This window comes from Anopheles gambiae, chromosome 2 (assembly GCF_943734735.2).
Source record: "Anopheles gambiae chromosome 2, idAnoGambNW_F1_1, whole genome shotgun sequence".
Taxonomy (NCBI): domain Eukaryota; kingdom Metazoa; phylum Arthropoda; class Insecta; order Diptera; family Culicidae; genus Anopheles; species Anopheles gambiae.
Genome location: NC_064601.1, coordinates 50,250,055 through 50,277,692, shown reverse-complemented (window position 1 = coordinate 50,277,692; position 27,638 = coordinate 50,250,055). Strand labels below are relative to the sequence as shown.

At 48.2% G+C, this 27,638-nt stretch overlaps 1 protein-coding gene across 1 annotated transcript; it reads left to right on the top strand.

Annotated features, from left to right (window-relative positions):
• Positions 1 to 37: 37 nt before the first annotated feature.
• On the top strand, positions 38 to 26,214 carry LOC4577267 (polyhomeotic-proximal chromatin protein). Its single transcript, XM_061647471.1, has 7 exons — positions 38 to 1,321; positions 16,254 to 18,091; positions 18,189 to 18,687; positions 18,769 to 18,943; positions 19,014 to 20,484; positions 23,328 to 24,122; positions 24,220 to 26,214. Exons 1-7 carry the CDS (start codon positions 1,266 to 1,268, stop codon positions 25,191 to 25,193), a joined length of 5,808 nt encoding a protein of 1,935 aa, XP_061503455.1. The 5' UTR covers positions 38 to 1,265; the 3' UTR covers positions 25,194 to 26,214.
• Positions 26,215 to 27,638: the final 1,424 nt, after the last annotated feature.

Sequence of the window (27,638 nt, the reverse complement as noted above, 5' to 3'; positions counted from 1 at the left end):
CACCAGCACGCGCTCTCGTCATACGCACACACACACCATAAAAGAGTGAGCAGTCATAAAAACGTGCGCTCGCACACTCACACACTGGCCTGTGCCGTGGTGGTGTTGGGTTGTATTGAAGCAGCATTCACGGAAAGCGAATGCCGTCCGTACAATGGACGGGCCGTCGCATGAATCAGTCAGCTTGTTTCGTTCCTTGCGATCTGCACGAAATCTCTCGGCCGCGCTGTGAAGAATAGGCGAGCTCCAGTCCGGGCGTACTCTGTGTTGTACACAAAGCGTGTTTGTTCTTGTCGCGTCGGCGAAGGATTAATTAGAGTGTGTTGGCCCAAAACCGTGGGGCGTGCTTGTATGTGTGTGTGTGTGTGGATCACCGTTTAGTGAAAGTGGTTGGCCCCTGTATTCAAGCGAAGACGCCAAAATCAGGTCAAACTAACAACAATGAAGTGAGGTGTGTGTGGCGGTGTGCTTGTGTTTTTGTGGTAATTGTTGTAACACAAGCAATCGATTGGTTCGCGATCAACAGCATACATCAGTAGTAGTAGTAGCAGCCCTGCAAAGAGTTTATCCGTCAAACGGACGTACCGGGAAGAGTCTGGGCATTGCTGTTTTGTTGTTTATTTATTCTCGGAAAGCGAGAATTGACGCATCGCACACCAGCAACAGCAGCCATCGAATGGTTGGATCATAACGGCACTGTAACGTCGCGTAACGCTTCGATCGATCACACTTCCAAAAGGATGCATTCAAGTGTGTGAGCCCTGGCCCAGAAGTAGCGAGCGAGCAGACACGGCGCGGGCCCCGTTTCAACATTGTCAACACACTTCACCGTACACCGAAAACTGAACCAACGAACGGGGGGGTATCGCTTACTCGCTCAATGGAATAGAAAAGGATCAATAAGGTACAGCAAAGCCTTATTCCCCCCCCTTTGGCATTATTGCGATTGCGTTGATGGATGTGACTGCTGTTTCGCGTGGTAACCTTACCAGCTGTTACGTTGCCTTGGGTTGCTGCTTTTGTTTGTGTTGATTTTCGTTTGCAATTTCACTTACAAAAAAAAAAAAACTAAGCTTTTATTTCCGAACGTGCGTAACAAACGGTGTGTGTGTGCATCCATCACTCTAGCGACAGTGTGCGTTTGTATGCGTGTGTGTGTGTGCTTTTATCAGTTATCATCAGTTGTGTCTCCCCGGTGTGCTGCACACGCGCTTGATGAGACGTGCCTTTTGTGTCCTTATTACGAGCGTTGAATTAAGTTTATTATGTTTAGTTCGTTCAAAATGGATCGCCCTCGTGGGTCCAGCTTTTATACTAAAAGGTATTTATTATTTTGAATAATTTTATCATTTGCATCATTTCGTTAACATTGCCCCAGTTTCTTTTCTTTCGCTTTCACATTGTGTTTCGATTATGTTTTTGTAACATTTATTTTAACGCATTCAAATATTCTGCGCTCACCTTTCGGTGTCATTCGTGCCCTTCCATCCCTTATTTCGGACGAAGGCGAAGGCACCGCCGCCACCACACGGCCACACGGTTGGCTCGAGCACGGTTTGCATCTCGCTTGTGTGCGGTTTAGTGTGCTTTGGTTCGGTCTCGCTCGATGGTTCTTTGAGTTTGTCTCGTTCTCGCTAGCGTTACCGGCTTGACAGTGCCCTGCGCGCTGGGTGGTTTCGCGTAGAAGGATACACTATTTGGTGTAATAAAAATGTGTGTGCCCTTTTCCATCGAAGTGTTTGCTCGGGCTCGGGCGGTGGTCGTGTTGATCAACCTCCTCCTCCCCCGGTCTGCTCCAGCTCGCCCTCGATTGTCCGGGAGATCTTTCCCCACATCGGCTGAGAGTAGGACACAGCCGGACGTAAGGCAAATCACACATGTTCTGCTGCAGGCCCGAGCCGTTTGTATGTCCCTTTTGATGGAGTGCAATAAATACCGAGCGAAGTCTCTCTCTCCCCCTCATATCACCCCACAAACAATCCACTCCTTCCTCCGGAGTGTGAGGATACAGCTCGGAAATGTGTTGCCTCTCTTGTTTGTGTGGTATGCGTGCGTGTGTGTGTGTTTATGGTTTAATGTTGTTCTACTACCAATACTTTCACGTACATTTCCCCTCTCCCAAAGGCGTGTGATGGGTCGACGCGCGGTTTTTGTTCGTAGTGCGGCGAAACCTGATCCCTGCTCGGGTATCATTTTGTTGGAGCGGGAGGCAGTGGGGGTGCCGTTAGAAGGTGTGGAACGATGGGAAGGGAGACCGCCAAACAACACGACAGACCCGAGCAAACCACCAACCCGTCCAACCAGTTTTGTGTCCCGTGGAAAGGGCTTCCATCGTTTATTCCCTTCTCATCCTGTTTGGCCGGCAACATGTGCATATTTGTGCGCTTTCTTCTCGCTCTCTCGCACCACAGCAGGCGCACGGTTCTCTTGCTCTTTCTCTCCTTGTGGTTGCACAAAACGGAGGTTATTTTTGTTGTGGCCGGCGCACGGTGCCTGTGCTCCAACGTATAGTAGGCGACGATGTCGTCGAGGAGGTAAAGACCATTTTTATTGCCTGCCTGCTTCCCCATTGCTCCGCGTGCTGTTCCACTGGTGTGCAGTTCGTCGTGCTTGCTCGCTCGCTTCGTTGTTCGTGTGTGCTGCTGTCTCGCTCTCTCTCTGTCTCTCTTGCATTGCAAAATCTTTTGTGCGAGTTTTGCGCGATACAAAATCCCGCGTCCATTTTTGCCCGTCCGCGGGATGGGTGTAGGAGAGAAAAAAAAATCAAAACACCACCACATCCCTGGAAGCGGCGACCGTTTTAATTCTACACCACGAGGTTGTTCGGTACGACCCGGCCGCGACCTGTTTCCTTGCTCTTGCACTCTCGTTGCTCACTCTCCACGGTTGGTCGTTTGCTTCTCCTTGGTAGGGGTGCCCCCCTTTTTCAATGCTCAAACCCTCAAGGTGGTGATGGGCCTAGCCCAGCGTGGAGGCTGCAAAATGTGAACAGGTTTTGTGGGGAGAGTTGGTGTGCGTGTACAGCGCCTTTACGTGCGATGAGCAGCAGCAGCAGCTGGCGAGAGCGAGAGAGCAACGGCGCATCGGAAATGTTTGCCTTTCTGCTTCAACACACTAACACACACACATGTGCTGCGTCGGGGCGGCAGTTGCAGTTGGCGGGGTCAGAGAGCGAACCATGCTCCAGGAATTGAGCCCGTTCAACAAAGCCAGAAAACCGGTTTCGGGGCAATACAACTGCCACCGCCGCCGCCGCCGCCGTTGCTACTGCTCCCGCTTATGTCGCTTTATCGCGTGTGGTTTGACCTCGTGCCCTCACACGGATTGGTGAGGTGTGTGCTGACTACACGGGGTGGGAGGGGGAAGGGGGCTCGGCGAAGGCTTCCGCGAGAATGCGTGTACGCCCTCCTTCGGCAGGCGCACGTCTTCATCGACACTTCTGGTGGGATGTGCCGGTTTTACATCTGTCAAATTTTCTTCACTTTGGGCTTCACACGCATTGCATGTTTGCGCCGTTATCTTGCGGCACCCGCGTGCGTATGCTTCGATGCATCGCGGGGTTTGTTTATCGTTGCATGTAGGCGCTTGTTAAATTGCACTGGTCATTTTGTTTTACTCTACGTTCTTCGGCGAGAGTTTTTGAAAATGGAAAGACATGACGGGCGTTACTGTTATTCAAGATGTGTTAAACAACCAACATCTTTGTTGTGTAGTTTCACAAATATTCGGCATGGGTGGAGTTCTCTGTCGATGATTTCTAACGTTTGGATTCTCACGACTAAATATATGAAGTGTAATCACTTTTCCCATTACCTGATGTATTTTCGGAAATATATTTTTTATCCATTGTTATTTTCATGTGAACTTTCAAATCTTTTTTCAAATAAGTTTTTTTGCCATTACACGATAAGAACATGCAGCAATAGATCAACCGGTAAATAACAAATGCTTCAGAACAGCTACCGGGCTGCGCAAACGATGCATATCATCATACACACACACATACGCACCGCTGTGGATGCACACTTGACCGGGGGAAAGTCGGGTGATCTTGTTGTCTTTTGGTAAGGCAAGACGTTTTGGAGCTGCATTTGTCCCTCGAGGAAGCCTCCACTGGTGTCGATGTTGAGTGGCAAACAATGGCAATGGATCGACATCGGCGCAGCAACATATTCGGTAGTATGGGGCCGTATGAATGAAACAAATATCGAGAGCATGATATTTGGCGTGTGTGCCTGTGTACTCCAGAAGAAAACAGTTTTATGGAGTATAGGAGAGAGCTTGCTGGAGCGTGGAAGTTGCGTTTCCCTTGGAGTGAACAATTTCCTTACAGGCCAAGGATAGCAACGAAATAGATAGCATGAAAGAGAGAGAGAGAGAGAGAGAGAGAGAGAGAGAGAGAGAGAGAGAGAGAGAGAGAGACAAAGAATCATACGCTCAGGTAATATGACAGGTAGAAAGAGATGTTCGGATAGATGGAGTGCGAGTGAGAGAGAAAGAGATATCTAACAATGAGAATTGGAAAGGAAAGTAGAGTAGCACTGGGACGGGAACGCGGCAGGAGAGCAAAACAAAACCACGCAGCCGATGGGTGATGGGTCCCCCATCCGTAAAAGGACATCGAACCTTTTCGCAAACCCTTGGGATGTTGCTTGGGTGAAATATTTTCGGTCCTCTCTGTCAAGCCAAACAGTTGGAAGGGTTTGCGTTCGTAGAAATGTTGATGTTATACGATACTTTATGGCGCTTTTGTGAGGACATTTTATCTTCTACCATTTCAGTATCAATTACACCAGAAGAAGGTAAATTTAATTATTGGAAAATTACTCTTTGTGTAAAGTTTAGTGTGATGATTAAATGCGAATAAGCCACTTTAGCTGTTAAGTAGAGAAGTAGAATTGTGTCTCCTTTCCGGGATTACTTGAAACTCAAATCATCAATGCCATCCTTTCACGATCGTCTTTGGTGTCCTTTCGATATGCGCAGTTATGCTTAAGCAACACCCCAGGGTCCTTTAGACAAGAGTATCGGATGTAAACCCAAAAGTGTTTGAAGTGGAACGTTTAGTTTCGGGTTTTGGTTATTAAATCAATTTGCAGGGAATTTTCCAAATCAGCATTCCTAAGAAGATCACAGGTTTAAGACCAGTGCCGGCGATTTATTCAACACTTTATACATACTTTGTACTTCGTTCATTTATTTCATACATTTTTAGCTAGCTACATAATTACAAATGTCATTATACTCATAGAATGTATGGGTATAAGCAATTCCATTTTCATTAATTTCTGGCAGCATTTCGAACAAAAACCTTTTCTCAGCACAAATACGGATTATGCTTGGTCGAAAAAAAAAAACAAACCCCATCTCTATCCTTCAGACCGGGACAATATATTACCACTATACTACCGCTAATGCTGGTTAGCTAAAAAAAAAGGTTTGGCGCCGTAAGAGAAAGCTGCTAGCTGCTGGCCGCGAGAAAGGGAAAGCTATTTTCCCATTTTCCATCCCGGCAAATACTCATTTACGATAGTGTTTAGTAGCCTTCTCCAGCGAACCAGCGAGTTCGCTTAGTTCTTATCGTCCTGTGTCTGTGTGTGGCACATGCGCGCTCTCCCGTAGCCTTGCTCCCTCTCGGGAGCATGTCTTCTTTCTTCGTATGGTAAGGGTGGCTGCTCCCCTTTTTGTCGTGGGAAAAGGGAGCATATGTGTGTGTTCGTTCGGTTGGGTTGCTTCGATTCAGCCAAATGGAAGGATGTTTTGTGGCTGTGGAAAATACATAGCGAGAACGAGGGAGAAAGAAAGAGCGAAAAAGAGTGCCAGTGTCTAGTTTGCCGCATCTCTATCTCCCACCCTTACGCACTTTATATACATACTTTCTTCGTTCACTATGGTTACGCGGCTGTGGTACACTAAACTGCGCCGAACCCATGTACCGAATACATGTACCGGGTTCCAGCTTTTATGTAGCGAGTACCCGGCGCTGTGTACATCGCTAGCCGCACCAGCAAAGTTTGTAGGATAAAAGCACTTTCTCATCGCACTTTTTCAGTGGTCGGAGTATACTCTAAGATTTATGAGAAAATAAAACTTTGTTCAATAGAATGAAAAAAGTCTTCTCCTGCAGCCCTCGCCCGCCTCCGAAAGGTGTTGTTGGTGTAGACACAGTGCGGCGAAAAAATATTTCACCTCCACTGTTCGTGTTCGAGCGCGGCAAAGGAAATAGAAAAGCAAAAAGGGAAGTTAGTTACTGAAAAGGAAATGAAATGGAGTTCGGGTTTTTTCTTCTTTCTACACGATTTGAGGGTTCAGAAATGGAAAAAACTCCACTGCATGTGGAGAGATAGTGCCAAAATTGGAAGGATGTAAATTTCATTATACTCTTCACAAAGTATAGAGCAGCGTGACTATCTCACAGATTCGCTGTAATATTTTACTCGGTTCCCTTGCAGTTGTGCGCAGCTCTCTATACACATGGTATGTGGTGTGCATGATGGGGTGGACCTTGGGCATGCTAAGGAGGGAAGCTTTGCCACTGGCTTAGACGCCGTTTTTTGCCTGCCTACCCCGAAACCCCGAAAGTTGGCTCGTCGTCTGGAGACTTGGATGCGTCGCACAGGAAGCTTCAATTGTGAGCAATTTTGGGGAGTGGGAGAGAAAGAGAGATGCAGAAATAGAGAGTAAGAGAATATCGAAGGAACAGGAGACGAGCATTTGCCAGAGGATGCTTCTTAATTTTCGCGCAAAGACGGTTATAGCACATTCGTATACCGGTCATGGAACCTTCGAAAACTGGTCGGTCGGGCGCCTTTTTGTTTCTCTCTCCGACCGTGTTTAGTATCTTATGTGATTAACAGTGTGGTTTCGGCGGGGAGAACAACTCTCTTGTTTAACTACATTTCTAGCACATAGTTTTTAGTTGTTTTTTTTTGTGTACTCGTTATACTCAATCTATAAGAGATTTGTGGACGAAAGAGCTTGACGCCCTGTTCAGCCATTGTGTCTTGGATTTTGCCATTCTAAGCTTTCCTATTGATCACGCCAATGTACGCTTTTTCTGCTGCTTGATGGAGAATAAAATCGTTGCCGGATAAAAAGGATGAAAAGTATCCACACGATCCTTGTATCATGCTATGAATATTAGACAAATACAAATACTGGAAAGGAGATAGAAACGTTAAAGTCATCAGTTGTCTTTTTTGGCACTACAACCAACATTGCTTTTGTATCGTCTTTCCCTTTGTTATAGGACAGTACTGAATTATAGGATTGCTCTAATGTATAATATTATTTCTCAATTAGGTGTTGTCTAAAAAAAGAGTAGATTCTTGGATTGAACTGTCTCGAAGATTACATCCCGTTGTGCCTTTCGCATAATAACAAAGTTGTTTTTTTCCGCATCCCATCCCACCGTAGCATCGTGTCACATCGTATTACGCGGATGTTTCATTTCACAAGCCACTGAACACGTGCACACATTGGCTGGCATTGAAATCGAAGAGCCAATGCGCTCAACCGCTCGAAAGGGATAGAACGATCCGCGGGGAACGAGCCTCGGTACCAAGAATAATTAGCATATTAACTTTCGAATCTAAGCGTGAGTTAATCACCTTCCACCCATGACACACCACCATCTTATTGCTTTCGTGTTGCTCATGCGGTTGGAGCTTGCGAGTTGGAGGACAACTCTATTCGGGAACAAAGGGAGTGAAACAAGTGGAGAGCGAACATAGAACTTGCCTGTTTCGAAAAAAATGGGCAACAAACACAGCTTTGGGTAAAGAAACAGGCAGGAACGAAAGAAATACAATACTGCCCGTAAATCTTGACGGGTCATTTGTTTACGCCAGTTCTGGTATACGGGTACGCGGGGTTATTGGTTCTAGCGTTTGAAGCGCGGCTTCAAATATTGTTGTCTGGGGACGGTGTCACTTGGACGGCGGGGACCCGATTTGGATGGCGAAGAACGGGAAGCAACAGCAAAGAAAGGGTCTCCTGATTGCTCAATAATTCGATAGTATTCGAGCTATCGAAGGGACATTTATGTCTTGTTCGTGCTGTTGTTGGCTTCACACATTTTCTCTAATCCAAAAAGGCGTCGGATTCCAGAGTTTTAAGAACAATGTAATATTTGTTGGAAGCTCTTGAAGGTAATGGTTTATTTTAAGAGCAAGCAATTCCGTCATGAATGATCTCTTGTGTAAGGTCATTGTTTCGTCCCTTCGAATTTTGGATTTACTGAACTAAACACTCTGTATCAGTGCAGAATGCTTGCTTTATAGAAAACCATTTATTTTTTTAACGTTTTCCATACACTATCCAACCGCTACTGCTGCTGCACACTGAACAATAACATGTGTCAATTACAGTACGGATATATTTTTCGCGTCACTGAATTGCACATTTTGCACAAAGATTACTCATAAAATTGTATTCATGCTAAAAACATGCATCACCGGACCTTAGAGCTGCAAAAACGCACGCACCCACACCCACTCACCGCCATTCACAGCGTTTATTTGCTCCATCAATAAAATAAACAACACACATCAACGATTAGCACTCACCCATTCCCAAACGGGCAAAACTTGGGAGAGGGACAATAAATTATAAATACATAAACATTTAAAGACAATCATCATCATCATCATCCTCGTCATGCTTTCGCATGCCACTTGCAATATGCAACCCCCTCCTCCCGCCCAGTGCCGGAATCGAACCGTGAAGAATGTGAACATAAAACGTTTCCCGATAGAGAAGGCATGATTCCTCTCGTTTCCATACTCTGGGCCGTGTTTTGCCATTTTATCGTGCCGCTTCGGTACTATCATGTGTGTGATAAATTGAAAATTCCTGCCTTTATCCATCAATCGGTAGCAAACGAACTCTAGCACCAAACCTCTCGGTCTAGCTGAGCATAAATCCATCCATCGTCCCAGCACCACCGACCTAGGATAGGCTTTGGTTCTGTTTGAACTAAAAATTAGGGAAAAGTGAAGGAACAAAAGGTGGTCGTGGTGTGCTCACTTATGGATGATTTTCGAAGCAATTTATCAAATTTTTCTCAATCGCACACACACACACGTAACACCGGGAACAAGTGGCAAAGTGAATGTCTGACGTATCGGGTGTGTGAGCGTGTGTGTGTGGCGGCGCAGATAAGTGCTCTCTTGAACGCTTTTCCATTTTTCCTCCCGGTGGGAGGTGTTTTGAGTGTGTGTTTTTTTGGATGAAAGGCTTTTTCTGCTTTGTCTAGTTTAAAAATTTCCTCCAGCTGCTGCTACAACCCTACAACAAGCGACGTTTATCGCGTGTGCACGTTTGTGTGCGATTTGGTGTGTGAAAAATTGGCAAAAAAAACCTCCTGTTTGACTGAAGGAGAGGTGCGTCGCGTGTAGAGGAAGGAAGGTGAAGAAGAAAGTGGTAAAAAAAGCAGATTCAGAGGAGGAGGGTTGGGTGGGATGCGCTCGGCAATCAGATCTGAACGGAACTAACCGGAAGTAACGCATCAGCACAGCTGGCTTGTTGTGCACATACGTAGGTCGGGCACGCGTACAGACGATAGGGTTGCAAGGTGAGAAGAAAGCCAGCGGCAGCGCAAAGCTACCGAGAGAGAGAGGGAAAGGGTTCAGCGAACAGGGAACGGACCAATAGGTGGTGCAGGGTAAAAAAATCTATGGCTCAAGGCATCCCAAATTTGGGTTTTTTTTCGACCGTTGTTTCCCGGTTGCTTCTTTCCCCTTATTTTGATCTGTTAGTAGGGGACCACCCCATACAGCCAAATTCTAACTGGAGTAGTAAAAAAAGTCCACAGTAAACAGCAGTAGAAAGAGCGACAGGAAAGAAAGAAAAAAGAGATTGAACAAAATGCATTTTCCTCCCCATTTTCATTTACCTTTTTCTGTCCCTCTGTGCGCATACATGTGTGTGGGATGCTGTTTTTATTGCAGCGTTTTTTGCACTCTCTCTCTTTGCGCGTTTTTTTTGCGCTAGAAAGCAGACGGTGCGTCCCCATTGCATGCAGTTCGCGTTCGATGTGTGGTGTGCGTTTTTCAAAACCTCCCGAAGAGAACTCCCAGCCTGCTTTGTGAGATTGAGCCAGAGCCATCTTCTTACCGTTTTCGTTCTACAGTGCAGTGTTCGTCCCCCAGCATCAGCGAACAAGCAAGCAAGCAGGGGTTTTCGGGTACGGCTTTTTTGTTGTTGTCTATCAGCAGTCGATAACAACAGCAACATGGTGGGGTGCCGTGCGTGTGTGTGTGTGCGCGATTCGTACTGCCTCTTTTTTTTTTGTTAGCAAGTCGTGTGTGCGTATGTGTCCCGGTGATGGATGCGTTCGAGGAAAATGTGCACACAACATTTTCCGTTTGCTTTTTCCGGTACCGTGCGCCGTCCCGCGCACTAATGTGAGATAGAAAAGGGAAAGCAGACTCTCACACACACTCACATGTGTATATGGGGTTGAATTGAATAAAAGCAACAACAGCAGCAGAATCATGCAGCAGCAGCAGCAGCAGCAGCAACATGCCGTTGTTTTTTGGCTGCCCTGCCCTTATCCCAACCCCCCATGTTTGGGTACCGATTCACCAGGACGTACACGGTCGGTTCCAGTTTTATCCCAGGGGTTTGTGTTCTAGCGTCCGTTTTTTTGGTGTGTGACTCTTTCTGTTCTCTTTTCTCCAAAATCAAACAACATCGAGGGAAAAAGGATCTTTCGAAAGGGTCGCAAGAAGGCAATTTGTGGACGACGCGTGTGTGGTGCGTAATGTTTAAAGGGTTGGCTGCTTCTTTGTGTGTGTGTGTGCGCGCGCCTGGAACTGCGGTTACGGTTCTGCGTGCCGAAAGGCTTAAACCCCCTGACAAGGGTGAAGAGTGCGTTGTGCGCTAGCCAATAGAGAGAAAGTCCCATAGCGCGCAATCCAATGGGAGATGGGGTATTGGATGGGGGAAGAGGGTAATTATGCACCATCAATGGGCCGTTCATCAACGCTTTTAGGTGTGTCCGAGTGCCTGTTTGTTTCACGATGTTACATCAAGGGATTAAGATGGGGACACTGCGAAAGAACTCACTTCGAACTAGATAACGAACAATTTGGTCAATAAATCCTAACTTTTAATATAAGGAATTAGCATCTGTTGAATGGTGTTGTTAAGCAGGCTTTTGAGCAGACCACTCGTATTTCGTGTTTTATTTCCTTTATTGGTCCATGTTATGTTGAATTACAATAAAAAGGCTTTCTCACTTTCGAAGGAGGTCAAATTTTAATTTCATATTTTGCTACACTAATACAAATAGAGGCTAGATGTTTCATAATACTGTCTATTTCAATAAAACTATGTAACTCCCAACTCTGGTCATTACGAAAGTTCAACGTTAGCGAACCCTTCGTTCGAGCCGTGTTCTACGCGACTATGACGCATCAATGCAAGCGATACAAAGCGAGCTTTATAAAGTAAAAATGCACTTGAACTAATGGTTCCATCTTGTACTGCGTTTGCTCGACAAAACCCCCGGCCCTCGGCAGAGTTTGGAACCTAAAAGTCATTCAAATCCTTGCGTCTCTCCGCTTTATCGCGAAGCTTTTTTTCTTCCATTAGTATGCATCCATCGGTGGTCGGTTTCGGTCGCTCTGGTGCATGTACGGGGCGCAAGCAATACATCTCCCGTTGTTCGATCGTGTGATGGATGTGTGCGGCACTGAACAACGGTCAGGTGTGGTAAAAACCATTTCTTACACGTTAAGGCAAGCAAGCGTTACAAACGTTTTGCCCTCTGTAAGGGAATGGGAGTCATTATTGCATGCCCAGATGCTGTTTATTGTTGTCCACTCCGACCGAGCGGGGTATGTGTGTGTGTGTGTGATGAGTGTTAAAATGACGAGCTCGCGCAAAATTTTATAGCTTTTGGTAAAACCTGTTTGTGGATTAGTTCTTCGCTTGGGGAGCTGTGTTTTGCTGTCGCTGACTGAGGGCATATTAGCACGATTAATTGCAGAAGATCTACAACCAACCTTCTCCGTTGCATGATCGCGGTGTTCTTCGGTGATCGCACACAATAGAAGAGCCGTTTTTTCGAAATCGATGGACGATCCAGCCTGTGGCTGATTTATGGCATAGCGCAGAGAGGCACAGGTTGGTGGTGCGCACAGCATTCGTCACAGTTGCTGTTGGTGGTGTGCCCCTTACTGTCGGTTACAGCCGATCTCAGCGTTTTGGGTTTGCCATGTGTGCCTCGCTGGGTGTGATCTCCTCACTGATCCCGTCCATCAATGGCACCGTGAACGAACGACTGGTGGACATAAATTTTGTATTGAAAGATAATGTCGGCAGAAAACGCGGCGAGATGAAGAATTCGTACAGTGGGCATGATCGTGGCTAAAAATTGCGTTTTTTTTTTATTGGAAAAGAGGGAAGATAACTTCTTTATTTTTTTTTAAACTCAACTTCATTACATTAGTTTAGGATTTGTTTTTTTTAATATAAAATTATTGACCATTTGCTATTTTGTCTCAATGTGCACGGACACCCGGCAGTGTCTCCGGTTCGGCTGCAGGGTTGGATGGAGCATCAGAGCCGTACACATTTTATTTCCATGTATGAAAGTTTTACTTTTTATGACAGCGCTGCGCTCGAACGAAGGGTTATACGCCATTGTGCACTGAGAGGACGCAGAAGACTGCAGCTGCGCAAAGGAAGAGGCTTAATAAATGCACCAACATGTTTATTGCACCTCACCCGCTATATAATGGTCCAGTCGAGGTCAGTCGAGAGCTGTTCTTCTCGGCAAAAAATTGCAAATTTGCATTTTGAAGAATTATTTTCTAAAACCTTTCCATGTTGTTGGTGATGTTTTGTAATTATTGTAGAAAAAATAATCATGAAAGATAATTAGCTTCCCTTATGGAAATGGCCCTTTTGCGCGGATACGTCTCGGCAGCAATCGACACAAATTGTTCGCTGGCCCACAGGAGTGTGATTGACGTTGTCGGTGGAGCATACAATGACCAGCAGCCGGTGCAGAATGACTTCCTGCTAAAGTGGATTTTGTTTTTGTTCGCAAACATTCCATCGCCAGCGAGAAGAGGGTTGTATCACCCGAATCATCGTGGTTGGTGGCAAATGTTTCTACGAAAAGATGTAACTTTTTGTTTTGTTAGGTTCGTTTTGCTGCTGACATGGCATGGGTTTATGAAAGCACGGTGGTGCGTGAGTGCAGTTGTCATGTTGCGATGCGATCGGTAGAAGCATGGACGTCTAAGGCCTGTTTTATGCATGTTGTTCACCCACTTGTGTGTACCTATCTTTAAAATGTTTGAAACGAGCTCTCAAAGTGATGTAGTGGAGGAGAATTGAATTTCATTTTCCGGTATATACTCTCCATGGCTTTAACTCCATTCAAATCGACGGTACGATGTTGACTGGGTTTGTTATGAAATCCAACGCTCCCTCCAATTCCATCATCATCCACTCTCGGTAGTGGGTGGTGGTGGAACACTACCAAACACACTGCCCGGGAGTTTTCGTATCGTTCGTTCACATATACGATTCAAACACTAGAATCAATCATCTTTCACGTTCGCATGCATGCTGTACCAGATCTTCGATTCGTCGTTTGGTTTGCAGTAGTAGCTCCTCCAGCATTCCAGACCAGCATGTGTCTGACCAATGCACAACATTTGCACAACGAACGGAGAGCGCGTTCTTGTTGTCACACGGTGGGCAGAGCACTCCAGCATCACTCTATCGTACTCTGGGGGGTCGTACTCGAAACTGCTCGTGTTCGTTCGGTCGCCAGTTTTTGGGACGCATGCAGCACACGTTAGTTTCTGAATGTTCAATAGAGAGGCATGCTTTTGGGATGATGTTGTCCAGTGGTGTGGTAAGGTTGTTGTGGTGTGTGCGTTTTGACCATATCTCCTAAACCTCTGAATGAGGGTTTATCAGGAGAGACGGTGTGGCGGTTCCTTTTTGCGTGAAGGTTGGTATTTGTGCAATTGAGGTTTAGTACTCTTCCAAGGTACAGTTGTGATGGCCTTTTTTTTTGGACAGATACGAAGTGCAAACGGTCGGCAGTTGATTATATCTTTCATCTTCTCCGAACTCGCTCGGCCATGCTATGAAGCTCATGATGGTTTTCTAATATCAATCACACATTGTAATGACCGCAGCAACCTCTAAACCGCATGGTATTTTAATTGGGAAGAGAACTTTATTGAACCTGCGCAAAAAGTGCATAAAAATGAGTGTAAGGACAGCCATAAACTTGGTTTGGGGGAAAAAGAAATAGACACAAGCTTTATAAACAAACACGACTGAACGATTTCAGTTTGTTACGGAAGAATCAACTTGTCCAGCATGACAAAACGATAGCTGAAGTGAAAGAAGTAACAAAACACAACAACACAGAAGCGTATTTGACAAAACAAAACAAAATAGAAACTAAAAAGAGGACATCACAAACACAAGGTTAGAAGCTAAACGAACTACAACAGTCTGGAAAGTTATATTTGCTTTCTAGCTGTTTGTATCTTTGTATGCCACTCTGCTGTGTTTCGAGCGATGTTGCAGGACTAAAAACGGATGACTTTTTCTGGTCCCCTGCTCACAGATTTCCAACTAACGAACTGACCAAAAACGACGAACCTAAGGAAACAACCAATTTCAATCTCTTTTTTCCCTGGGATTTACCCGCGTAATCCTTTCGTTTGTGCTGTGACATTGCTCTCATCACCAGCACCTGTTATTGATGGATGGATCCATTGGATGTATTTTGTCGTCGGGGTGTGAATTTAGCAGGAGGATGCTTTATTTTTGTCTTTTTAATATTTGCTACTGTTAAATGTATATGAATGATGTTCCTGTTGTGTTAACAGTGATATGTGTTTCGCTTCTTCGTCGCTGCATTTGTCGAACACAGCCATTAGTTGGACGATTTGGTTCCGATGTTCCGATGGAGTTGATCCGTTCCGCTTGTTTCTAATTTTATCTACCAACCTGTTGAATTTTTATTACTCTGTACACGACTGACTGACGGCCCCCCGGCGGAGAGCTGAGTAATTCAATTGGGGCTCTGGTGCCGGAGAGGACATGGTGATGTTCCTCCCCAATAGAAACACACAACTAACCGGGCAGCGTTGTTTGGTAGCGGGATTCAATAGTTTGGAAAATCGTTGTTTCTTTTTTATAGCCTCGCCTCACCAGCACTTAGGAAAATGTGTGTGGACGTCGTGCGAATTGAATTAGAATCGATGGGATAGCAATTTTATGGCAGTTTGTGAAGTTTACGACACTGTGTTAGGTTTGCTGTTGAACAACTCGTCCGATAAATGGGGTACATCGATAGTCTGTTTATTCGCAAGTGGTAAAACTTCTTATGGGTGGTTTAGAAATTTATTTTAAATTGACATTAAATACTGTTAAATGTATATCAGAAATAATGCAAATTAATTGACACATGTTTACTGTTAAACACTCGATAAGCAGGAAAGAGTTGCACAGATATGAATATTTCCCCCTTCGATTCTGGCTTAGTATCTGGCCTTTTCCATCCCGATATAATCGGATTTTCAACCACCATATTGAACCGAACATTCTCTCTCTCTCGTCGAAGGCTAGCACTTTTGGTTCGAGAATTGCTCTTCTTGAACTGTATTATTCAGCTCTTCTCGTATATTCGCACCAGCGGGAGAACGCTTCACAAAAACTGTGTGAGCGAAGGGCAAGCACGAGAATTGCGTCAACTCGACCACCCTCTCTTGCCCATAGTGCTTCCATGTGTTCTGTTTGTGTGCGTGTGTGTGTCGGGGGAGACGGTAAATATATTGGAGCTCGGAATAACTTCGTTTCATTAAAATAAGATGAACAGCAATCCGATTAAGGGATGGTCCGCCCGTCCCTACGTCAGGATAAATTGAAGGTTTTTCCTACCTCCGTAAGGAACCGGTTGTAGACCATTGCACATGTCAGAATGAGATGCCCTTTCGTTGTTAGATTCCATCAGATGAGTGGAGTTTTGTAGTTTTTATTTTAAATTATAAGAGAGATTTCCGCCAATGTGCAGAAAAGAACTGTTATATTTTTAACTAATTTCGTGTACTATCCTTGAAATTGTCTTTCACAATTCGGCTAATGTGGTGTCACAAATAATATGTCAAAGTCCTTTCATTCATATTTCATTCTACTAATACTTGTAACTTTGTGTTGGCAACTACATTACAATGTTTTTCCCTCGTCTTTTCCACCTTTGCTTACAGATCTGAACATTACGACAATCTTAAGCGACAGCTGCACAATCCAGAGCAAAACCAGGCGCCGACAAAACAAAAAGGAAGGCCCGCAAAATCCCAAAATCAAGAGACAAGCGGAGACACCAGTAACGCACACGTTGGTTACACAAACCAATCGAACAACGTTACGACGAGCGTCAGTGAATCGGCGCCGCAGATCATAACCATCGAGCTGCCGTGGAATCCGATCATCAAAGCAGGAGCTCAATCACCCGCCGCCGCCTGTACCGCACCGAGCGCACTATCGCCCCATCAATCGATAACTTCGGTCGGCTCTACCGTCGTCGGTGGTGATCCGAGCAGCGGCCCCCAAATATCGGTGCTACCGGTGCATTCGCTATCGGGTTTGCATCATTCGTCACCATCCTCGGTGCGTACCATCGGATCGCCAACGATCGTCCTCACTGGTAGCGGCACGGTTGCACCGCACGCCGAAGGTAACAACGGATCGTCGCTAAAGTGTCTGGAAACGCTTGCCGAGAAGGCGGGCATCACGTTCGACGAACCGTACGACTTTCTTCCCGACACGCTGGAGAAATCCCAGAGCCCAGCGCAGGTGGCGCAGCAGGCCACAGTGCCCTTGCAGCTGTCCCAGGAGCAACTGTTCCAGTACCAGCAAATCCAGGCCTATGGCGGTACGATACAAGTGAAGCAAGAGTACGCACCAACGCCGACCGGGCAATCCGGTACGGCCGGTGTCGATCATCAACAGCAGCAGCAACAACAGCAGCAACAACAGCAGCAACAGCAGCAGCAACAGATACAGCAACAGCAACAGCAAGCACAACAGCAACAAATGCAGGTGCTGGCGGAGGCGAGCGGTGTGGCGCCGCCCCAAAGCCCACACCATGCCCAAACACTGCAGCAGCAGCAGCAGGCCGCCCAGCAACAGCATCAACAGCAGCAGCAGCAGCAACAGCAGCAACAGTCTGCGGCGGCGGCAGCCGCAGCCCTTAACAACATGGCACCGCTGCAAGCGATGGCCACGGGACAGCAGATCTCATCCACCGATTGGCCGCACGGCCGCATGGTGGTACAGCAGCCGATCCCGAATGCGCAGTACCTCCAGCAGCTGTACGGCACGCAGCCGCTAACGGTTTTTCCCCCGCTCGCCGGTCAGCAGCAGTTTCAGCTGATCACCTCGAAACCCTTCCAGCAGCCGCAGATGCTGACGACGACCACCGGCAAGCAGGTGATCGGTACGACCGGCGCCGGCAACTTTAACGGTCCGTTCACGTTCTTTTCCCCGGTGAGCGTGGTAAACTCGCAGCCCCAGGCACAGACGCAGAACCTGCTCCCGGCGCTCAGTGCGACGGCAGCCCAGTCGGCAGTGGCTGCGGCCGGCGCTACGGGAAATAAGCCGGGCACTACTGCCCACCAGCAAGACATGCAAAAAGCGCTACAGAACGCTGTTGCCGCCACCGTTGCTGGTGCCTCTCCTGGGCAGAAAGTGCAGCTGCAGAAGCTTGGTACGGCGGCGGGTCTGACCGGCGCGACCAATGCCACCCAGCAACAGAACCTAGCCGCCCTGACGCAACAACAAGCTGCCGCTGCGGCCGGCCAGCAATGCGTACAGGTGTCGCAGGGACCGATGCCAACGGCCCAGCTGCTCAGCCCGCTGCAGCAGCAGGGTGCTCAGCAGATGCAGTTTTCAACCCAGTGGCCACTGCCGGGGCAGATTTGGTCCACCCCGAATGGGCTAGTTAACTCAATCATCATACGCGGCACCAACCCGGACGGCACACCGAACGTGTTTTTCCCGAGCACCCAGCAAACGCTGCAGCAAGCACCCCAAACTCATAATCGTAAGTAGTGTGACGGAGCGTGTGCTGCTCATCATTAGTTTCGTCTGTAGGACATCGATTGCATTTTCATTTTTTTGTCATTTTCTTCCATCCATAGAAACTCTTGCACTGCCCTGTGCGATCACACAATCACCACAGCAAGTAACGCAGCAACAGCAGCAACAGCAGCAAACGGGAGCCCAAACGAATGCTACGGGACCGGGAGGTACCGTAGGACAGGCAGGAACGCTAGGTGCTGCAGGTGTAGCAACCGCCCAGTCGATCGGAACGGGAGGCGTGGGCACGGGACTACAGGGACAGAAGACTCTCGGAGGAGCGCTTGGTACGAAGCAAGGACAACGGCCTCAGATACTACCGCAGGGTGCATCGCCCATCCGTCCGTCGGTGTCGACTCAAACGGCCCAAGCGCAGCAGAGTCTGCTGAACAAGGCTGGGACGAAGATGCGCACCAAGCAGCCGATGGTGCGCCCATCGGCACCGATTATTAAGACCGAGCTCGGCACGGGCCCGACAACGCCGCAAAAACTCGGCCAAAACACAGCCCAACAGCCGACCGCTCAGCCCCAAATACAGCAAGTTGTTACAAGCAGTGGAAAGTAAGTAAAATCATGCTCCGTCACTGCAGTCGGACATATAAGATTCTAACGAATTGTTTTTGCAATTGTTCTTCCTTCCAGAATGGTGCTGATGAACACGGGAACAGCACTAAGCCCGGCAGTGCTGAATATGCCCCTGATGGGTGATAGCAAGCAGCAGCAGCAGCATCAACAGTTGCAGCTCCAGCAGCAGCTTAAATCGGCTCAGCAACAGCAGCAGCAGACTAACAATCAACACATTTTGCTACAGCAACAGGTACGATGCCCCGACTGCGAACGACTGCGTGTGGATTGCCTTTTAATCCTTTCCTTTGCTTCTTCCGTAGGCTATTTATCAGCAGCAAATGATGCAGCAGCAACAACAGCAGCATCAAGCTCAGCATCAGCAGGCACAGCAGCAAGCGGCTGCCCAGCAGCAACAAATTCAGCAGCTGCAACAGCAAATCCTTCAACAGGCCGCCGTAGCCGGGCAAGCAAACCAAGCGCAGCTGCTCACTAATGCCGCCCAGCAGGGCCAACTAGTGCAGACGGCCACGGCTGGTGGCGGGCAGCAGGGCAACATCGTCCACCAGCTGGTATTCCAGCAGGGCCAACCGAACCAACCGGGCATGATGATAAACGTTTCCTCCGAAGCTTTGCTGCAGCAACAGCAGGTACAGCAAGCACAGCAGCAAGCTCAACAGCAGCAGCAGCAGCAACAGCAGCAGCAACAACAGCAGCAGCAACAGGTTCAGCAGCAGCAACAGCAGCAGCAACAAGTTCAGCAAGCGCAGCAAAATGCGCTTCAGCAGCTTGCGAACCAGCAGGCGGCCAATGGCCAGGCTGGTAAGCAAGGCGGTGCAGCTGCCAATGCGGCAGCGCAGATGATAATGGCAGCCTCGATGGGCCAGCCGGGTGGTGCTGATCGCGCCACCATCGTATCTCAAGGTGGACAGCCACTGCAGATTGATCGTAGCCTGCTGCCAGTGTCCATCACCAGCATGGCCGGCAATCCAATCGTAGTGACCAGCAATGGTGCCACCATTTCACCCATTCATCAATCAAACGTAGCCGCAACGAACGTTGTGGCTGCAGGAGCGTTGCAATCGAACCAGCAACAGCACCATTCGCAGATTTTGGTTTCGTCGATGCCCAGCTCGACCGTACACCAGTCCGGCCAGAACCCGATCGTGGCCATGACGTCTCTGTCTGCTGCTCCGATGTCCGTCGCATCGATCATTAGCTCGGGAATGATTTCATCAATCTCTTCCGGTGCCATTACGACTACCGCTTCCCTCGGCCAGCAGCAGGCAACGCTGGTTGCGTCCGGTGGTGCCGGTGGTAGTGCAGGCCCTGCAAATGCACTCCTCAACGCTAGCAAGGACACGGACCCGAAAGCGATCAGCGTGGCAATGCACCAGCTGCAGCAGCTCTCCACGCCCCAGAAGCAGATCCAACAGCAGCAACTGTTGGACAACATGAACGCACTAGCTGCGGCTGCCGCTGCCGGCGGTAGTGCCGGCCCGTTGGCAATGCTCGGTGGATCACCGATCGCGGGCGGAGCGGTTGGAAACGTAACGCTGCCCGGCTCGCCGGCCACCTCGACGGCCATGAGCATGATGGCGGTGGGCGGCAAGATCCCGACCTCGATGGCACAGGGCGGTCTAATGGGCTCGCCGCAGCAAACCGTCGGTGGCGTTAAGTTGGGTATGTTCCAGTCGCCACAAGGCCCTCAGCAACTTCCAGCAGGGATGACCGCTGCATCGATGGACGTATCGGCGAAGGAAAAGCTATCCACGAATGAAACCAGTGGAAAAGGTACGTACTGAAAGAGCATTACTTAATATATAAATTGTGAGAGATAAATCATTGGAATGTTCACGTAAGCATTTTGAAACGGTTGCTTTTACGCAATTAGAATTATTTTCTGGATGTCCGCGTGGTATCCCATTAATTTGCTAACCTTTCCAATATATGCGCTTTATGCAAATTTAGCGTTTCAATAGCCGGTGCTTACCGCTCACCCGCCCGCATTGTTTGGGTCCGTTTGCGCATCATGTAAATGTGTGGTTGCCGAACTGGAGAGGTTTTTGTTCCCTCTCTCTGCTGCCGGTTGTTGCAAAAACCAATGTTTCTAATTCACACTCCCTTTCGTGCCGGTGTGTGTCTTTGTGTTTGTTGCCATTAATTTCGCCGTACGATGAACTCCGAATGTGTGTTTGTATCGCGCATTAAGAAGAAGGCAACACACTGACGGCTACAGCGATCATACACCAGTCGCGCTTTTTGGCTCGTGGAGTGATGGTGGTCCAGTGAGACCGGCCGTGTAGCTGTGTCTCTCTTGCGTGCGGCTTTTGAGTTTGAATAATTATTCGCACACTCGTACACTACTTGGTGCAGCGGGCGAGCAGGCAGCAGCACCACGGGCGTTGGATTGTGTTAGAGAGAACGGAAGAACGTTACTCTGTCCGGAAGTCAAATATCGTTTGAAAATCATCAACCAATTTAATGGTACACGGTTTCGTGGAACGAAGCATGTGTTGTGGTGCCCTCGGCTTCGCATTGGCTGTTGAAAAACGCAACCCTGGTCTCCATTCTTTTACTAGACGTGTTGCCGGTTGTGTGTCGGTAGGTTGCGCTTTGAACTCGCGGAAACAAATTAATGTAAAATTTATTAGTGCGCTTAACCACATTTCAGTTAGTTTATTTCGTTACAAAGTGATCATGATACGTTTGATTGATTGATACCGATCAATTAGTAGCATGGAATTCCACCAACTCGAACTGCTCCAAAGTAGAAGCCACTGCTCCCCTCATCCGACCTGTCAACGACATCTCATTTACCCCGTAGCACGTTTGGCGCGTGTGTATGGTGGTTTGACGAATGGGGCACCGCATGGTATGGTATGGCATGGTGGGTATGGTCACGCGGATTAGACAAACGTGCGAACGCGAAAACATTGGCGGCATCACCTGAGAGGGGAGAGGCAACATGGGCGCGAGGGGTGGGTTCCCAGTGCGCGGCTATTGCACACATTCATAAACAACACATACCCCGGTCGGCAGCGACCCGGTGTGAGTGAATGGTTATTTTCGCAAAGATATTATGCCGTGTGTATTGGTTTGTTGGCGTTTGTTGGCGCTTGCTGAACTTGACATTGGTCGGAATCGAGCGAGAGAGCGTAGCGTCAGTTGTGCGCGAGTGGTGCCTCCAGTGTGTCGTTCGGTTCTCCGGCTGACATATAACACATATCTTTATCTATTTCTTCAGTGAATGCCGCGATTGTGTGTGGAGAGAAAGGATTTAGATAGTGCCCGTATCACCGATGCGTTGTTGCTATTTCGTGACTGCCAGCTTTGGCTGTGGACCACTAACAATTGTTGAATGAAACAAAAACAAAAGACGAAAAAAAGCATGGAGCCAACACGAAGGATGTTTTGACATTTTCGCTCAGTGCCCGATTGAGTGTATTCTTTTCCATCGTTCAAGCGGCAGCGAAAAGTAGTGTACCACCAGTGAGTGCAGTGCGGCGTGTGCTCTACGGTGGCGTGTGCATGGTTTCAAGGCCACAACACCCAACCGGGTGTACCGGGTGCCGGTCGATGCTTGTGCATCAAATGACACACTGATCGATATATTGAGCATTAGCGTGTACCAACGAGCATTGCTGCATTGGTGTGGTGGTGGTAGTGGTGGAGACGGCAACAGCGTGGTGCGCGAAAGGTCCTGAAGGGTGTTTTTTGTAGGGCGCTGTGGATGTGTGTGCGTGTCTATAGCAACGCGAAGAGAGCATGTGGTAGTGCGCAACGCTCTGTAACGACGGCTCCATCGATGTTGTTTGCGTGAGTGTTTTGACACAACCGGCTGGGGGGTGAGTGGTAGTAACTAAGGGTTGGAGTGGGGTGGGTTGTTGAGTTGCTCTTTCCTGCCTGTCTGCCTGGCCTGCCTGTACAGCACGTGCCCCCGCCAGGCTGGTTCGAAAGTGTGACGACGGTTAGCGGGGAAAGAAGATGAATCATGGTAGCATCATTGCTGTGCTGACAGTTGATTGCAGTACGCATATACCAGTTGGGTGCACTGTACTGGAAACGGTTTAGGAATCGAACAATACGCGAATCTAAACGATGGGAGTGTGGCGTTAGTCAATGATGGAAAGGTGCTTTTTGCGACAGGAGAAACACATGTGCGCTTGCCTGTCGTTCGGCCAGTTTGTTGGTGTGGTTTTGGTTAGCTCTTTAAACACGATAGGCGCTACATACAACACCTGTGTGAGTATTAAGTAGAAAGCCTTTGCCTTGTGAGCACGTGTAGCGGAAAAATAAAATGTAGGTTTAAAGACACTGTATGCGTAACTGTTTGTGACGATGATTCGGATGCTGAAACTGGACCTATTAGTGTGTGTTAGACTGGCCCAACAGCCAAACGAACCGTTGTGTCAATAGACGAGTTTCGGCCGAGTGTTAATTGACCTAAAATGTGCCAACCGTGCCGGTACTCGTGGAGCACCGGTCGAGTTGATCGCTTTTTGTTGTTTTAATTTACTTGATAGATGTTAATTTGGAGTTTGGTCGCATAAATGCTCTCATATCATACTTCCATATTTTGTATGAACGACCTAATAAACACGATATTAATGTGTTGTCTTTTCTCACCTTTTTAGATTCGGATCAATCAGCACTGACCACTGGCACTCCGGCCACGGATAGCAGCGCAACCGATGCGCAATTGAACGGTACCGCCAGCACGCCGATGGACACTACACCTGCTCCCGGTACCGCGACCACCGTGAGCAACGCGAACGGAACCAGTGGAGATCTCACCCCGTCGTCGATCGCATCCGCAGTATCGTCCGCTTTTGCCTCCAATGCCCCCACCTCCATTACGACTGTGAGCAGCGGTGCGGGAGTCAGCAGCAGCGCCGCCACCGCATCCTTGAACTCCACAACCGCTACCACGCCAGCAAGTGCGGCAGAGGATGCGGCAAAAGAGTCCACGGCAGCTACTGCCTCGGTGGCAACGGCCTCCAGTTCCTCGACCAACACCACGACCACCACGGTAACGACGGGTGGTGGTGGTGCACTGAGCAGCGCCACCTCCACTACCGCATCATCCACAATGGCTACGACGGCGATTGCCACAGTAACGGGCACGTCAGCAATACCGGTCAGCAACATTGGCTCGAACGGTTTGCTCTCAACGAACGGCAGCGTGGTGTCGTCGTCGTCTGGCTCGACTGCAACGTCCTGCGTGACGACCGCTTCCACCGGCTCGACCGGCGGCGGATTGCCACCGAAGACGGCGAGCAGCGCCGATAAGGGCGGCATCCCGAAGGCGACGATCAAACCGAACGTGCTGACGCACGTCATCGAGGGTTTCGTGATACAGGAAGCGAACGAACCGTTCGTGGTCCAGCGGCAGCGCTATCCGGAGCGAGACAGCTCCGATGAGCCTCCGAGTGAGTATACGTTCTCGAGCGACTCGAGCCTTCGGTTTTCTGTTTTATCTGCAGAATGTGATTTTCTAATCAGCGTCTCTTTCTTCTTGCTCCGCAGAAAAACGATCCACCAATGAGGGCAACAGTCCGCTCTCGCCATCAAATCAAACCAGCGATATGGGCAATTGTGAGGTATGCGGCAAGGCGGAAATGCGCAACAAGATGAAGCGGAAACGATTCTGCAGTGCGGCTTGTGCGCGCTCCGCTAAGCAAGGCTCGCCGGATCAGGTATCGTCGCCGGTGCAGAATGGAACGGCCGGTGCTCCTGGAAGCTTGATGCTTCCGCCCAGTAGCAATGGTATGGCCCCACCAACCCCAACCGCACCGATGACAACGGCAATGGACACTTCAGTTGTCGGTTCCATCAACGGTATGATCGGTGTCGCCACCAACCCGGCCGGTGGTGTTGTAGTGCAAGGAGTGGATCCTACGCTTGGCACTCTTCCGCTCGGTCCGTTGGCCGCCTCACCGATGCTGGCACCGGCCGTTGGAGGAGTGCTCCCCACCATGAAGCTAGAAATGGAACAACAACAGCAGCAGCAACAACAGATGCAGGCCGCCGTACTGCCAACCGGTGCGCTGGCACAGCAGCAACTCCTACAGCTTCAACAGCAGCAGCAGCAGCAGCAGGGTCTGCTACAGCCCGCCGCTGCCGGTATGGGACAAGCGCAAGCACCGGCTGCAATGTTGATTGCCGACGTTCCGGCCTCCCCAGCGACGCCCGTAGCAGTGGCGGCTGCTGCAGCCGCTGCCGCTGCCGCTGCAGCAAATTCCGAGGAAGCGTCCTCCATCCTACGTTGGACGGTAAACGATGTGGGCGAGTTTATTCGGGGACTGCCCGGCTGTGCGGATTATGCGGAAGATTTCGTCAACCAGGAGATCGACGGTCAGGCTTTGTTGCTGCTGAAGGAGAACCATCTCGTCAGCACGATGGATATGAAGCTCGGCCCGGCACTGAAAATTGTGGCGCGAGTAAATCTCATGAAGGCGACGGTCGCTCCCGCGGACGGACAACAGCAAGCTGCACCGTAAGCTCGCTGCTGCGCTGTGGGTGGGCAATGTAAATATAGCTGTAGGGTAACTGTTTAAGCATCTGTTTACAAGCTAACGTTAGGCAACAATATTGGATTGTAGAGGAATGATAAGTGGAAGCGAAAGATTGAATTCTATTTGCTATCCGAGCGCGCTCGAGAAACGGGCGATCGGGAAACAAAACAAACAATTAATTTATTTTATCCATCGTCACTTGAGGCAGTTGTTAAGTTGTAAGAATTATAATTTTCCCCCGATTATTGCTTCTTGTCTACGGTGTAGGTAGAACTGATTAGTCTATCTTTCGTCCAGTGTACACAAGGGATTTGTAGAAAAGGAGCAGTTTGTACTGAAATGAGTAGCATTTGATGTGACAATTTAAAGTAGAATGATATCGCTTGAAGTGGTGGCTAAGCGCATGGAGTAAATGCAGATTTCTCTCAGTAAACTGATTTTCAAAGAAACTCGCACCTTTGCTCGAGTATGTATGTACATAGGTAGGTCTTAGAAAACTTAACTAAGCATTTACTGTACCATCTATCGCCTAAGATAGAGCCCATCGGCTTAAAGTTCGTTTACAAACAAATATGCAAAAAACAGGAGGCGAATCGATTCAACAGACAAATCTTCTACATTTAAAAAATGACCAATTCTGAAAAAAAAGAAATGCGCTAAAGAAACAAGCAATGGAATACACAAAGGTAATGAACGTAATTACTTTATAAGGAATAAACTTACTTTTTAGCTATAAAAGGCTAGGAGAGTAGTATCACTATAAGAAGGTTGCACGTGGTACCACGTGCAAGTAGTATACAACATGAATCAATAAGGTGTGCTCCAGTATGAGGGAAAGAGCAGCAGAAGCAGCAGAAGCAGCAGTACCCAGTATATCTGTCGGTCTGGGACAATGTAAATTTAGGAATGGAAATCCTTCCTTGTACATGTTAAACGTAGGCCAGCGAATGTATCGTACAGTGAATCGGAAACAAAATGTAAACAAATAAGAAAATTTTAAAAGAAATTGATTATTGTTTCTGTTTAGTAGATGCCAGTGAAAGAAAATGCTATTAATTTTTATTGTTTGTTGCTGCTATGACTATTGATCTAAGTCTCTCTCTCTTTCTCTTGTTGGCCTGCTCACGATAGAGCACGTCGGTATGACATAGCCCGGTCAACATTCATTCTCCAGAATGCTCGATCCTTGGTTGCAGCCTCCCATCCATGTAGACACCCGATCTCCGACAGGTCTCGCTTCACCTGATCCAACCATCGCGTTCGCTGTGCTCCCCTGCGCCGCGTCGAACTGGGGATCGCTGTCGAACACCTTCTTGATGGGGCACGAGTGCGGCATCCTCATGTCATGCCCCAGCCATCGTATCCTGCCAGCCTTCGCCACCGTCAGGATGCTCGGTTAGCCGTACAGCTCAGCAAGCTCGTGGTTCATCCTTCTCCATGCGTCGCTCAAACACGCCCAGAGCGTTTGCATCCTCCGCTCGGATGGTTCGGGACTTGTTTCTATAGAGAACCATCGGGCGAATCAATGTGCGATATATTTCACATTTCGTGCGGGTCTAAGTACTTTAACTATTGATTAAAGTACTATCTACGAATGTCGATTGTCATTTCGGCGTTAATTCATAATTTTATTTAATTATTGCTTCCCAAAGAGATTAAGTTCAAACATTAAGTAACGAATACTTTTCAGAAACAAGTGTTCTGTTAAACTAACATAAGTAAGTAGCGAATATCAGTTGTGTCTATAAAGCCATCAAAGCATATTGAACAGTATTGGTATCGTTTTAGGACATTTGCAACAATTTTAAGACTTCAAAAACGAATTATACCATCAAAGGCGTTTGTAGTTTGTGTTAATGTTGTAGAATCCGCTACAAACAGCACACCCAGCCACATTCTGCGCCTTTAAAGTGATTTAACGCTCTAGCGCGCTACCGTACTCGCATTGTCTCATGCTGTCTGTCACCTAATGCAATGGCGGTAGATGAGTCGTACCCCACGCACGAACACGTCATTACCTGTTCCAAGCAAAGAGCTCTGTCGCATCCATCCGCATATTCGTTTGTGACACGCATATTCGCAAAAACTGTTTTGCAACAACCCTAAGCTAATGCTTTTCCGCACACCGTCGCCACTAATGGCCCGCCACCGTTGATTACAAAATATGGTTCGCCGGTTTGTCCGGGTTGTGTTTGCTGGCTCTGCTGGGACAGTCGCCGCGCGTAAACGCGTAATCATTAACATGTGCGCGGTTGGCGTGATGTTTCGGTGACAACCGGGCAGTAGTAGTAGGCGAGAGTCTTTCAGCCTACTGCGAAAGCTTTCGGACAGTTCTGTAACTCAAATGGTTAAGAGAAGGGGGTTGGGGTGATGATTTACACGTTGCCTTCCGTCCCATTGGTTTGTGCTTCGCCAGTTGCGATACAGCCA